This window comes from Orycteropus afer, unplaced genomic scaffold (genome assembly GCF_000298275.1).
Source record: "Orycteropus afer afer isolate SDZICR_OR568_19922 unplaced genomic scaffold, OryAfe1.0 scaffold00040, whole genome shotgun sequence".
NCBI lineage: Eukaryota > Metazoa > Chordata > Mammalia > Tubulidentata > Orycteropodidae > Orycteropus > Orycteropus afer.
Window position 1 is genome coordinate 5717925 of NW_006921627.1, and position 14617 is coordinate 5732541.

A 14617-nucleotide genomic window follows, 5' to 3' on the forward strand; every position below is an offset into this window, starting at 1 on the left:
ACAGTCTTGCATTAAATTGCTTGTTAACACTGATGTGTGCGTGGAATCAGTTTGTATTGCAGGTAAACAAAGCGTCGTACCTGACTGTGATCAAAGTGAATTTCGTCATCTCAACTTTTTTTTTTACAAGACAGTGTCTGGCAGACAAAGGAAGTGGTTGGGAGCTGAAAATAGGTAATGATAGCAGCAGGGAATTTTTAATTGGCCAGAAGAGACAGCAAAGATCTGGAAGGTAAGGCCCAAGCTGAGGCCTGGGAAGAGGAGTGTGAGCTGCAGACGTGGCCTTGGTGCCCCAGGTGGGACACTGAGCCTAGGCTTCAGGATTAGGACAAAAGACTAATCCGCCCACTGACATGAGATGTAGGAACCCTGGTTTTATTTCTGTAGTTCTTGACTTACACAATTCAATTTAAAATATCCCCATCCGCCAAAGAGTTATTTTTGTTAGTTGGAATTCATGACATGCTCCACAAAGGTCAAGGCTTTTTAGAAAAGTGCAATGTGGCTAAATAAATAGAGCAGGAGGAAGCTGACACTGGAGAATGTGCCAGCATTCCTGGTGATGAGACAGGGATAAAGACAATCTTGTTGAGGGGGCTGCAGAAGGGAAGAACTCAGGAACCCATGGAATTTTCAACTTCTCAAAACACATGAGAGGCCAATGGGGCTGATTCAGATGATTTTTCTTTTGCTGGACTCAGTAGCATCCTCCTCTGCCAGTGGTTCTCAAACTTCAGCAGGTGTCAGAGTCACCTTGTTGCTGTTAATTGCTGTTGAGTCACTCTGACTCATGGTGACCTTATGTACAGTAGGTCCCTGGGTTATGAATTTCTGACTTACAGACAACTTGTATTTGCCCTCTAATATTACATAAATTTGTCCTCACTATGAAATGACCAAACCAAGCCCTACTGGCAACAATTTCTTCCTCACAATCACCTTCACTTGTTGCACATGTTGCTTTTAAATCACAGAAAAGGCTTCAAGCCTTTTCTTGCACTAACGAAATGAAAAACCTGGTGCCATTGAATTGATTCTAACTCATAGTGACCCTAGGGGACAGAGCAGAACTGCCCCCAAGGGTTTCTAAGGCTGTAAATCTTTACAGAAGCAGACTGTCTCATCTTTCTCTTATGGAGCAGCTAGTGGGTTCCAACTGTCAATCTTTCAGATAAGAGCTGAGACCTTTTAACCACTGCACCACCACTGCTCCTTTTTGTACTATCCAAACCAAAAAACCAAACTCACTGCCATTGAGTCAATTTTGACTCATAGTGACCCCCCTTTAGGTTTCTGAGGCGGTAAATCTTTACAGAAGTAGATTGCCCATTCTTCCTTCTGCAGAGTGGCTGGTGGGTTTGAACCATCAACCTCCTGGTTAGCAGTCAATGCCTTAGGAACTATGCCATCAGAGCTCCTTAACTTACCTACAAATCTGGGCTTAAAGATACAGTTAGGAACAGGCCTCGCTCATAACCCAAGGCCTGCCTGTGTCACAGAAGGAAACGCTGCCTAGTCCTGCACCGTCTTCATGGTCACTGGTATGTTTGGATCCACTGTTGTGGCTATTGTGTCATCCATGCTATTGAGGGTTCCCTTTTTCTTGGCCTTCAAATCACCTAGAGGGCTTGTTAAAACACACACTGCTGGGCCCCAGCCCCAAAGCTTCTGATTCAATAGGTTTGGGGAGGAGCCTGGGAATTTATATTTCTAACAAGTTTCCAGGTGCTGCTGGTGCTGCTGGTCTGGGGACCACACTTTGAGAACCACTGCTCTATGCCAATGACAATGGTGAAGCAAGAAAAATTCAGGCCTTCGTTGTCAGACACACTTGGGATTGAACCTAATTTCCAGTCACTTAGCATCTCTGTGCTCCAGTTTCCTCATCTATAGAATGGCGACAACACCTATAACATCTCCTTGACGAGTTGCAATGAGCTTTCAATAAGCTCTGATAGAGACGTATGGTAAGTACCTAGTATATAACAGGGCTTAATAAATGATTGTTTTTATCATGTACCTGGAGACCAAGACCGAGCTGACATGCCAGCTGAGTAAGTGGATTCAGAGTGTCCTCTAGCTTAGGGATTGGAAAGACCCTTTCCTTCACCATCAATTAACTCTGCCTGAAATTCCGTCATTAGACAGTCATCCTTTGACCCTTTAAAATATACATATACCAGAAAGAGGAAACGGAATCTAGCTTAGGTCTCTTAAGAATCAGGTTCTCAACTCTGCTTTCTTCCCAGATGAGAGGGTCAGAGCATAGCAAATAAATGTATGCCAAGGAGTGGGATAGTACCTGTCAGTTTACTTTCTCTGATACTGGTCAGGGGATTAGTCATTTCTTCTCTCTGGGCCTCGGTTTCTATCTGGGTAAAATGAGAAGACTGAACTAGCTGACCATCCAAGAGGACTTTCAGTGCTGTGATCTACAATTAAGGTCTGAGAAGGACAATAAAAGCATTCAGGTAGAGTGGCAAGGGCACACATTACAGAACCAGACTGCCTGGCTTCACATCTCAACAACTGATCAGCCCAGTGACTGTAGCAAGCTATTTAGTCTCTCTCTTCCTCAGTTCCTTCACCTGTAAAATGGCACAGATGAATAGCACTGCCTTTAGAGAATTGCTGAGAAGCTGGAATCAAGTTTTCTATGGAAGGTTCTTGGCATGGTGCCTGCTGGCACACAGTCAATGCAGTGTGATCAATGTGAGCTGTCAGTAGTGCATTTTGGGCCTGCTCGCTCACAGGGGACCTTCTAATAAAACCCAGGAGAGTATAGCTCCAGGAAGCTCCTTCCTACAAGTCTCACTGTGGAGTGGCAACTGCAGCCAAACCTGAATATCACACATGGATTAGGAGAGATTCCTCCAGAGCTGGGGCCTGACTAAAGGAATTGGGTGGTACTGGTATGTTCATTTTGGGGTAAAAGTTTGATTTAGATGCAAAAATGACCAAGCCAAAGGGCGTCTCAACCCCAGACTTGTCCATCTCACACCTGGAATCCCAAGATCTCCATATAAAGGAGTGAAGTGTGTCTTAAACTCTCATAATTGTTTTCTGCTAAGGAGACTCTCTTGTCTACTAGTGGAAAGGGAGGTGGTAGGAGGGGATAAGAGAGGTGAAAGGTCAAGGCCATAAGCCCAAAGATGTCACTTTTACAAGCATCGTCTTCCTCCTATTCCTCTAGGTGGTAGCAGTGGAAAGTTTTCAAACCAGTGGAAATGGTTCCAAAGTCTTCTGCCCATCCCTGCCCTGGGCCTCCTTCTCCCCTCCTCCAGACCTATGAAGGTATGCCTAGGCCCCCTGGCCTGCTCTGGACCCTTCCACATGGGAATCCTTTAGGAATAAAGGAACTGTTTTGAGATGGCACATGGCAAAATGGGCAGGACATTCTCAATTTCTTCCTAGCAATGAAAGGCCAATGCCTTCCAGCCTGTTGAGTTTGACAGACAATCTGTCTTCATTTCTAAATGTCCCCTAAGAACAAATCTGCTACACTCTGGCCAACACATTTCCATGGAAATGAAATAATGAAATCTGACTGAAACGTCAAACTCTAATATGCCTCGGAATTTAACAAAGGATGGAGAAGACACAGTGGAGGGATTGAACACCCGGGAAACTTTCTTCTGGTAGCTCAACCCAAAAGCTGCTATTGGCGTTTTCATGGAAATGATAGACGTTGATGCCCTCCATGTGTGTGTGTATGTGTGTGTGTGTGTGTGTGATTCACATCAGAAAAAAATCACTCAGGCCAGAAAAGAGCCAACATGGAACATTGCCCCATCCACTAGCCTTCAAACCTGCTGAAGCGAACATTTCAGAAAAGAAATAGAGCAGAGACAAATTTTCCAGCCATGTGAAAAACTGAAAGGGAGATGTTTCCAGCCCCAAAGGATCTGAACTCTGGCTGCTGTTTGCTTCCACAGCCAGGGCCTGCCACAGCCCTTCTCTCCCTTCTTTCAGGAGAGGACTTCCTATGAGTGCATGATGGGCTCCAACATGAGCTACCTCCCCTTCCTCATCAAGTCTCCAACCAGTCCCATCAAGTTCTTGTTGTCTGCTGAGTACAGCTGACCCCAAACCAAAACTGCGATGTTTTAAGATTTCTTTGTGTGTCTGTGTGAGAGTGGGATGAGGTAGGGGTGTGGTTGCAAGATAATAACAGAAATAGCTAACATTTATGGAAAACTTACAAAGGGCCAGGAGTTCTTGAGTGGCACAAATGGCTCAGTGCTGGACTACTAATAGAAACGTTGGCAGTTCAAACCCACTCAGAAGTTTCCTGGGAGAAAAGCCTGGAAATCTGCTTCTGAAAGGTCACAGCCTTGAAAATCCTACAGAAAGCAGTTCTCTATAACACATGGAGCCACCATGACTCAGAATTGACTTGACAGCAACTGTGGTTTTTTTTTTTTTTTAGTTTACTTAGCGCCAGGCGCTGAATTAAGCATCTTATGGGTATTTAAAAATTTAAATGATCACCACTTTTAAAATGAGAAAACTGAGGCTGTTTTCCCCTCAAAACAACAGAAAAAAAAAAAAAAAATCTTCCCAGGTTAGCACTGGGATATGACTGGCCCTTAGAGCTTTTATTATTTGCTAAAGCTTAGTTGAATGCATTTCTTCTTGGAACGTGTGTCCTCTGTGGAAATAGGACACAAAGGGATGGAGATGTCAGCTTGCAAGAGCGCCAGGTTCCGGAGGCAAATGTCACCGCATCATAGGATACTCGGATACAGGTCGGCAGCTAGCGAATTCTGCTCCATCCCTCCTCCTTGCTTCTCCTCACAGGCCCAACCAAGAGTTGGGGGGGGGGGCAGGGAGGTCACACGGCTTCTCCTCCTGGAGGCTTTCCTCCTCTACCTTTCGGAGTCTGGCTGCTTCTTAGAGAGTGTCATGGTTTAGGCTGTCTCTGTCTCCAAGGGAATGGGTGATTTATGTCCTTTTATTCGGCAAACAGCTTTGTACAGAACGGATGTGACTTGCTGAATGTCACTGGGTGGGGGTGGGGGAGCTGTGTAGAATCCCAATGAAGCCTTCTAGGCCTGGGTGAAATGGCAAGAGGCTGACTTTGTGATTGTGCAGTCTTCTCTTGTGGGAGTCAGGAAGGGGTAGTGGATCCTGAAAGGTTCCAGGAAGCCTGGCTTACAAGGCAGGGAAATGCTGAGAACCCTGGTGTCCTGGCTCCCCTGCTAATGCCTGTCTCTGCCTGCTTCTCAATCTTCTCCGGGCACTTTGCAGAAGGGCTTCTCTACCCTGGAGACATCCCAGGCAGTCAGGGACCTGTGGCCTTGGGGAAGGAGGACTCCTTTACTGAGGAGCTGAGTCAGTGTGCAGAGACTGCCTGTGCCACAGCCTCCAAGCCCAAGCTTTGGTTGCAGAACAAACCAGGAGGGACCAAGTCATTCATCTGGGCAGCACCAGGGCTCTACTCTGCACTTGACCTTCCCCAAACCCAAGGTGCCAGGTGGAGGCCCCTTGGCCCTCTTATGCTCTCTTCCCAAACTCCTCCTCACCATATCTCACCATTGATGCCTGGGTTTATAAGCTCCCTGAGGCCACACGGAACACCTACACCTCCCCCCACACACACACACACACGCGAGATACCTAGCCCAGCTCCGTTCTCAACACAGGTTAGGCACTCAGTGTTCGCTGAATGAATGATGAATGGCAATGTCAGATTACCCAGTAAGCAAGGTAAACAAGAGCTTACTTGTTCTTACTAATCTTTAATGAAAAATTGCACTTTTTTTTTTTTAACCACATCAAAGATTCTGCTTGTAAGTATGGCTGGCATCTGTCTCTCTCCCAACCCCACAGTACCTTCCTACAGAATCAAAGCAGCTATTCAAATTTATAATCCATGGCAGTGATAGAGTACCCAGTAAACAAGGTAAACACAAGTTTACCTCTGTTTACTTACTGATCTGCAGTCAACCGTTTCACGTTTTTCACCCTGCTTCCCTTGCTTACTGGGTAATGCAACCCTAATGAATGGTCATCTACCACCAACTCCCATTGCTGCCCTGGAAGCTGAGGGCTGCTCTGGGCTACTCTAGCAGGATGACAAAGCATAGGCCCTAGGTTTGGCATTTTGCATGATGCTAGTAGGAACAATACACTAAGAAACAGGAAAGATCAAAGATTCACAGGACCTGATGGGAACTTTGAGATCACACCATTCAACCCTCTTACTCTACAGGTGAGAAAATCGAGGTCTAAAGAAAGCCCAAAGTTACACAGCACCTTAGGAAGAAGCAAAGACAGTGAGAGAATCCAGGTCCAGCCATTTTTCCTGCCTCCTCTCACTGGAAGAGCTCACTAAGGTGGAAGTCTGGCCCTGGGCCAGCTGGGTGACCCCCCACCTCAGCTGCTAGCCCCATCCCCAGCCCAGCTACACACATACACGCTCAGCACAGGCTTCAGCCACTGGTCTGAGTTTCCAGCCCACGGCCCACACACTCAGCCTCTCAGGGAGGGTGGCAATTAGTTTTCATTGTGTTACTCAGCACGAGGAGGGCTGGCGGAAAACCATGTGTTCCTAGCACTCCAGATTAACGTGGGCCAGGGCCACTCGGGGGCTGCAGAAGGCAGAAGAAAACAGACAACATACTGTGAGGGCCTGTGAGTGAAGGCGGCCCACTGGAGAGCAGTCACCCCAGCCCAGAGCAGAGAGTCAAGGCAGCATCACAGAGCAGGGCTGGGGGTGGGGAGGCTCTGTGGAAGGGCACTTCCATTCACATTCACCTTGTGGGAAGTGGGAGAAATCCTACGGAAAAGCAAAGCAAAGGCCAGAGAGATGAACAAGACAGAAGAAAACCAGGGAAAAGAAGGAGAAGAGAAAAACTTGATCTTTTCCTTCTTTCTATCATTTCCTTCAAGTCTTCCTCAGCGCCCCTCACACAGGAAGGAAGGCAGTAGAAGGGAAAGGGGAGGCAGAGGAAGAAGGGGAATAAAAGAGGGAAAAGGGGAAATGCTGTGGGTTTATCAGTTTACTTTCCTTTGTGAAGCACTTGGAGCCTCTCACCCAGTACTGAGAGTCAGAGACAGGAACTGGGTTCTGCCAAGTAAGAGCCATCTGGAGATCCCAGGATCCCTCAGACGGATCCAGGCCCTGGTTCTATGGACTGTACTCAGAACTAGACAGCCTCTACAATCAGTAAATTTAGGAATGTATGAGGCCAAAAGGATTTCCAAAGACAAATGGTCCACCCCTATTATCTAACTACTGATACTTTAGACATGGAAACACAGGCACGAGGAGCAGTGACCTATGCAAAGAACAGAGCACCAAGACAGTTCACTAAACAGAAACCAGGTGTCTGAGCTTCCACTCCAGGGACACTGATGACCTTGACATTCAGACTAGGTGACTCCCCAAACTTCCAAACCTCTCTAGCAAGCCTTTGCTCCTCCAGGGGCAAGCACAAAAGGGAAAAGTTCTCCTATGAGCCTGCACCCCAGGAGAATGGTGATATTCAAGCAGGAAGTAAGATTCAGGGCCCTAGTGGAAGAAAGGCAGAACACTGAGGGAGTGGCTGAGACCTGGGAAAGGTAGATTCCTGGAGCAGACTTCAATCGTGAGGACTGGCTCAGTAGCCTCTGGCTCCAAGGTCCTGCGCCTCAGCCCCAGAGGGGCTTCCCAGCAGCTCTACAGAAGGAGTATGAAGAGACCCACACCTGCTACCAGCTCTCAACTGTCCACACCAATAAAGCTGAGCACTAGGCAGGCCCTGAGGAGCCCCACCCCCATCTATTTAGCTTTAGAAAAGTATCTTTATTGTGGTATTGGTAGACAATTTTTCTTTGTGGATTCATAAAATTACAATATTTTCATGCTCCAATAAGCCTTAGGAGCTCTGGTGGCATAGGGCCTAAGGCATTTGACTGCTAACCAGAAGGCTGGCGGTTCAAACCCACCAGCCACTCCTCAGAGGAAGGTTGGGCAATCTACTTCCGTAGTGATACTGCCTCGGAAACCTAAGGAGGGGTCGCTGTGAGTTGGATCCAACTCGATGGCAGTGAGCTTGGAGCACTGGAGCTAACAAGCCTTAGTCCAAACACTTGTTTTTGCGCCTCATGTTTTTGTGGCATATATGAAAGTAGGGAGTTCTGGTGGCATAGTGCCTAAAGAATTTGACTGCTAACCAGAAGGCTGGTGGTTCAAACCCACCAGCCACTCCTTGGAAAGAAGGTTGGGCAATCTATTTCTGTAGTGATACCGCCTCGGAAACCCAAGGAGGGGTTGCTATGAGTCAGATCCGAGTCCACGGCACTAAGTTGCTGTTGTGTTATAGGGCCCCTAAGGAGCTCTGGTGGCTCCATGCCTAATGCATTTGACTGCTAACCAGAAGATTGGTGGTTCAAATCTACCAGCTGTTCCCAGAAGGAAGGTGGGGCAATCTACTTTCGCAAAGATTTATTGTCTTGGAAACCCAGTGGAGTTCCCTCTAAGTCAGGATCAAGTCCATGGCAGTGGTTTTGGTTTTTGGTTATATGAAAATAAGTCTTGTGTGGAGAGCATGCAGCCCCTTGAATGGATCTGGTGGCATGTAGATGGGAGGGAGAGGGTGGGCTGATAGCCCTTTTCTTCTCAAACTCTTCCTCTTGCCCTGAAGGGTAGCAGGAAGGGAGGACTTTTTGTTTGCTCTGACCACTTCTTCATCCCTTGTGTCTCAAATGGAGCCTGGCCCAGAACAGCATTCAATAGGCTCAATAGGCTTGTAGAAAGACTTTCAAAAGGGAAACAGAGACTTCTCAGGATAGAGTGAATGCCTAAAGATCAGGTGATTCTGGCTCCCATGGCCAATCAGAAAGCTGCTAGGACTGGTGCAAGGATTTCTGGCAGACTGCCATGGCTTCAGAGATCCTGGGCTCCCTGCCTTTGATTCCTTAACCTCTCCCCCACCCCCAAGAGATCCCTGGACTCCAAGGAGATCCTGGGAAGGTTGGGATTGGGAAGGAAGCCAGAGGAGGACCTGGGGGGGGGGGGGCAGGGCACTCACTCTAACACATCTCGGTTGAACTGCTTCTTGCTGTTGCCCAGGAACTCTCCAATCATCTGACGGCTGAGGCCCTTACGCTGAAGGAGGAAATGGGCCACACCAATGGGGGTGTCAGGGATGAAGCCACGGGAGATCAGGAACTGGATGCCCTTGTCCGGGTTTCTGGAGATATGGTGGGGGGTGGGAAAAAGGAAAGTGTAGAAAGTGAGCCAAGGCTGTCCATGACTTCTTTTTTCTTTCTTCCAACCCATAGAACCCATAAAAGTATTTGGGTCCCTGGAAAGCAGCCCCAGGAAGTGCCAGGATTCCTTCCACCACAGAGGTGTCCCCCCATTGGGGTACCTCTTACCAGAGCCTGACCCTTCTGAACCTCCCCCAGAGAGGAGTGAGGGTGGTGTAGCACTGAGGAAGGGAGGTCTGGCACAACCAAAGTGAATTCCAGAGCAGATGGAGAGGGAGCCCCTTCTCTCTCCCTGCTTCACTCTTATTGGATCTTACCCTGAGGTCTCCCAGGCCTGCCCCAGGCCGTTCCTCTCTACCTGGATCTGTTGTCAATACACAGGTACCCACCCTGGAAGCAGGAGTGAAATAGAGGTGAGAGCTCTCACCCTGCCCTCTTCCCCCGCCCCCCCAATAGTGGACACAAGGCTCCAGTTCCCCAGGTTTACTTTCTCAGGCCTGAGTCACTGGTGTCAGTGCTATATCTTAAGAGGCAAAAGCACTCTGAAAGTATGATCTGCAGATCCATGCTGGTCCCTGAACTGTTTCTTACTGGTCCAAAGAAGAAAAGTATAGAAATTGAGGGGAGGGGGAAAAAGAAAAAGAAAGAAAGAAATTGAGGGTAAGCATCTAAAACCTTTTACAGCACTTGACATTTTTGGGACAGCCAAGCATGTGATTGTTTTTCTAGTATTTTCATAAAAGTATCAGCCTGAAATGTATTGGGGAAAAAACTGGTCTTTCACCACAGTACATCTGAGAATCACTGTCTTGAGGGATCTAAGTGTCTGTGTGAGCATTTATGGGCATGCAGACATGATGCTGTGGATGAGTTAGGGTGCCCATCAGCACAGTAGCCTGTTGTAGTGATGAATTTGAGGTTGGACAGAGCTGGCTTGACCTAACTATGCAACTTAATAACTGTTTAAGTGTGCAGCTCACCTCATTTGTACAAGCTCACATCCTTTTCTATAAAATAGTATACCACCTCTCTCTGGATAAGGAGCCCTGGTGGCACAACCGTTAAGTACTCAGCAACTAACTGAAAAGGTGGTGATTCCAACCCACCCAACCACTCCTTAGGAGAAAGACCTGGCTAACTGCTTCCTTATGGAGCAGTTTTACCCTGTCACATGGGGTCACTATGAGTTGGAATCAACTCAACTGCAGCCAACATCTCTGGATATTGCTGAGAAGATTTCAGGTGCTTCATGTAAGGTGAACTATACATAGTAGCCACTCCTGCTAGAATGTAAGTTTCTTGAGACTGTAAAATGTGTCTTGCTCATCCTTGTGGTTCTGGTGCCTGGCACTCAATAACTGTCAGTTGAATGAATAAATGAACATAGATGTGGGCAGGAGGGCTATTGCATTTCTTGCCTCAGGGATAGAAGGGAAGGGAATGAGTGGTGGGTGGAGATGAGTGCCTCCTGTATTTACATTTCCATGAAGGGGCGTGTGTGATGCCATTGCTTGGCACAAGTTGCATACACTCTGGTTGTAGGGATTGGTCTGGTTGAGGGCCTGGGCTGTGGCAGCAGTTTGCTTCTCTCTTTCCACTCCCTTATTCTCCTTCTAGTGTCCTTCCCCCTCCTCAGTACCTATTTAAAAAAAAATGCTGTCAACTCATAGTGACCCCTCCTTGAGTTTCCCAGGCAGTATCACTACAGAAGTAGATTGCCCAACCTTCCTTCCGAGGAATGGCTGATGGGTTTGAACCGCCAGCCTTCTGGTTAGCAGTCAAATGCCTTAGGCACTATGCCACCAGAGCTATTTCCAATTTCTTCCTTTTCTCATTCTTTTTTTTTTTCACTGATCCTATGAGATAATGTTGTTTCCCTCACTTCATATCCTATCTGCATGATTCCTGCCCAGTCCTTCTACTACCTGTACTCTTATTTATGAATTCACTTTGGTTGTGCCAGACCTCCCTTCCCGAGTGTTGTCTTTTAAATTCTCTCACTTTTCAATCCTAGCTTCATCTTAAGCAACAGTAGTTGTGAAAGCATGGGTTTGATCTATTATATTTTCCCTGGTACTTCTTAAAATAAGTTCATAACAATTAAAAATAAACAGGACAACCAGAATGGGTATGCAAATGTGTGTGCATTGTGAAGAATGTAACCAATGAAAACTGAACAACCTGTGTAGAAATTGTTGAGTGGAAACCTAAACTGCTGTATAAACCTTCACCAAAAACAGAATAAATTATTTTTTAAAAGAAAAACAAAACGTGTACTTCCTAAACAATCTCAAGGACCGGACATGACACAAAGGCCACCTGGGAGGACAATGAGATGTTGTAAATAACCTGGCACCCTGCTTGGTGGACAGTAGGTGCTCAAAGCTCAAAAGAGTGGCAGTTTGAACCAACCCAGAAGCACCTCAGAAGACAGGCCTGGTGACCTGGTGCCTAGCGGTCACAGCCTTGAAAACTATGGAGCACAGTTCTCTGCAACAGTGAATCCACTGAGGGCTATTGGTTTCTGTTGGTTGGTTAGTTAAAAAAAAAAAAAAAAAAAGTTCCCATCTTTTCCTTTTCCGCCCACCCTGGGGCCTTGGTTGAACTTTCCAGGCTTAGTGCTCACTTACATGTTGAAGAGGTTGAGGCCAATGCGGTAGAGCCGCTTGCGCAGGGTGTCAGTGGACAGCGTGGGTGATTTACAGCTGGCGGGGTTCTCGCAGTGGTAGCGCGGCAGGCTCAGGATCATGGCCTGCAGAGCCTCCTTAGAGGCTGAGGCGGAAACCTCCGAGCCCGACTTGGCAGACTTGGTGGACGTGCTGCTGCTACTCAGCTGCTCCGAGTTGTCTCCAGCCTCGGCCTCCATCCCTTTTCCCACCTCCCCCGCCTCCTCCTCCTCCTCTTCCTCCTCTGCACCCTCGGCCACAGCTTCCTCCACCACTGCCTCGGCTGCCCCCAGCCGGTTGGCGCTCACAGCCGCGCTGGTCCCCGCCTCTGAGCACGGGTTTTCTGAGGGCACATCGCCCTGACTCGAGGCGGAGACCGCAGGAGACTGCTGGGTCCCAGTCTCACCCTGCTCAGTTTTGCCAGCCGCAGGCTCCTGGGTGGTCTGGGTCGTCTGTCCGCCAAGGCAGTTGGCCACGGACAGAGCCGTGGAGGAGGACACTGAGATGTTCTGGTTGGCAATCTGCACCGTGACATCCCGGAAAGCCATCATGAGGGTGCCACTGTGGCCTTGGGGCAGGCCAGCGGCCTCTGCAGCCTCATCTCCTGGCCCTGACCCAGCACCCTCGGGCTCCCGGAGCTCGGCCTCCAAGCCTGACGGCCCGGCGCCTGCGTGCAGAGCCTGGTGGATCTGATAAGCCCCGCTCTCCTGCAGGGAGCACATGGTTTTGAGGCTCCAGGTGCTGAGGGCGTCGTCGATGGACTTGGCCAGAGACTGCACTTGCTCGGTGAAGGAGTCCTCCAGCTCGGTAAGTGTGCCCGCGAAGGTGGGTGGCAGGGAGGGCGAGCGCACCAGCGGCAGCCCCATGAGGCCGTAGCCCTCCATGAGCGCCTTTTCAGCCGCCAGGCTCTCAGCCATGGGCGCCCTCACCTTGCGCAGGGAGATCCGCCGAGGCAGGCGGCTCTCCAGAAGCGAGTTGCGGATCTTCTCGAAGTTCTTGCTGAGCTGGTATTGGCGGAAAGCGGTTTGGATGGTGCAAGCAGCGCGCCGGGACACCAGGTGGCCCCCATACTTGTGTTCTAGCATTTCAATCTGCAACGAGATGGACAGAGAGGAATAAAAAGCTCAGTTGGGTAATGAGTATTACAACCCTTCCAGAAAGATGGGGTGATGGATATCAGTCGGTGCAGGGAGTCACCTGGCCAAACTTTGGTCTAGCCCTGGTATGCACAGCTGGGAGGGCCTGGGGGTGGGGGTTCAAGACTGAAAACTTCTAGCATGGAAAAAAGTCAAGTTCCTGGGAGATACCAGGTCCTTGGCAAGACTCCTAGAGATGCAGGATTAGAGAATCCAGAGATTGATGAGGTTCCAAGAGATGGCAGAGAGATGCTGCTGATGCTAATCAGATATTGCTGCTGCTGTGGTGGTTATTAAAAAGTGTTCATAACAGAGATGCATACTGAAGTATTTATGGGTGAAATACATGGTATCTTGAATTTGTATTAAAATGCTCCATCAAAAAAGTGGAAGGGTTAGATGAAGCAAGATTATTAATATTAATAAAAATGGTTGGAGCTGGGCGATGGGTATATGAAAATTTATGACACTATTCTTTCTATTTTGTGTATATTTGAAAATTAAAAATTAAACAGAAATGCTAGGAAAAAAGAAGAAAAAGAAGAATTGCTGCTACTCTTTCTAGCTAGCTGCTTTTCCCTCTCAGCATTCACGTCACTGCTCTGGGATAGTTCTCTATACTTGGGAGCATGATAAGAGTTTGATCATCTCTCTGTTCCTAGTACCTAGCCAAGGGTCTGACAAATGGTACATGCTCAATAAATATGAATTGGATGTAGAGATGGGTAGACGGTGGATGGAAGGATGGATGTCTCAAGAGTGGGTTCCTCTTCAGGCCACTATGATCAATGGTTCCACAAACTGAGACACCTCTGTTTGCAACAGTGAGAGCTGCCCAGGACAGAGGTTGGTTGGTGGAGGGCAGCACCTCACCTGGGCAACCTTGACCCCAGGAATACTTCTACATGGGGCCTTGAAGTCTGTTTTCAGGGCTCTTACTCACCTCTTCTTAGCCCTGCCCATGTCTCTTTTCTCCCCTTCGAGTTGCTGTGCACTCACTTTTTCTCCCTTACCAAAACCTCCCAGGAGAGGACCCAGAGGTATGAGTGGCCAATAACACTTAACCATGCTCCTTTCCTGGAGGTTTCTGCACTTAAGTAAGGGGTCAGGGGCTATTTCAGGAGAATGATCTTAGTGATGGTATTGTGGGCTCTGATGAGTCCTTAGAGAAGTTTGTGAAGTGGAAAGGTATTCTGGGCCCTGAAATTATGTCCCATATACAGCTATCCACATAATGTCATTCTTGAACTAAGAATCAGGATAAATGGACTGACATTAACAACTCTAGGAAAAACAGCATCATCACTCCCATGTTCCCCAAGGATCATGGGTGGGGAGGGGTACAGATAAAAAGACCAAGTTTCATCCCTCAACACTTCAACCCACTTTCTGCTCTCTTCTCTTCTGCCCACGAGTGGCTGTAGCTGGAATCATTCCCTCCCTTACAACCCCTGGGTTTAATGGGTGATCCACAGCTGGGCCAGCAAAGCACCTTCTTCTTTTTTTTTTTTAATTTTATTTTGATTTGGGTGAAGATTTACAGAGCAAATTCACTTTTCATACAGCAGTTCATATATATTTTGTCTCATGTCATTGACCAAAATTTACAATACAACA

At 47.9% G+C, this 14617-nt stretch overlaps 1 protein-coding gene across 1 annotated transcript in view; it reads right to left on the reverse strand.

Moving 5' to 3' along the window:
• The window catches only part of IQSEC3 (IQ motif and Sec7 domain ArfGEF 3), a 140154-nt gene that overhangs the window by 30209 nt on the left and 95328 nt on the right, over positions 1-14617 (reverse strand). The window contains exons 4-5 of the mRNA XM_007937052.1: positions 11829-12955; positions 9018-9179 (exon numbers count right to left, since the gene is read on the reverse strand). Of these exons, the coding sequence (XP_007935243.1) occupies positions 9018-9179; positions 11829-12955 (1289 nt within the window). The remainder of the gene's footprint in view (positions 1-9017; positions 9180-11828; positions 12956-14617) is intronic.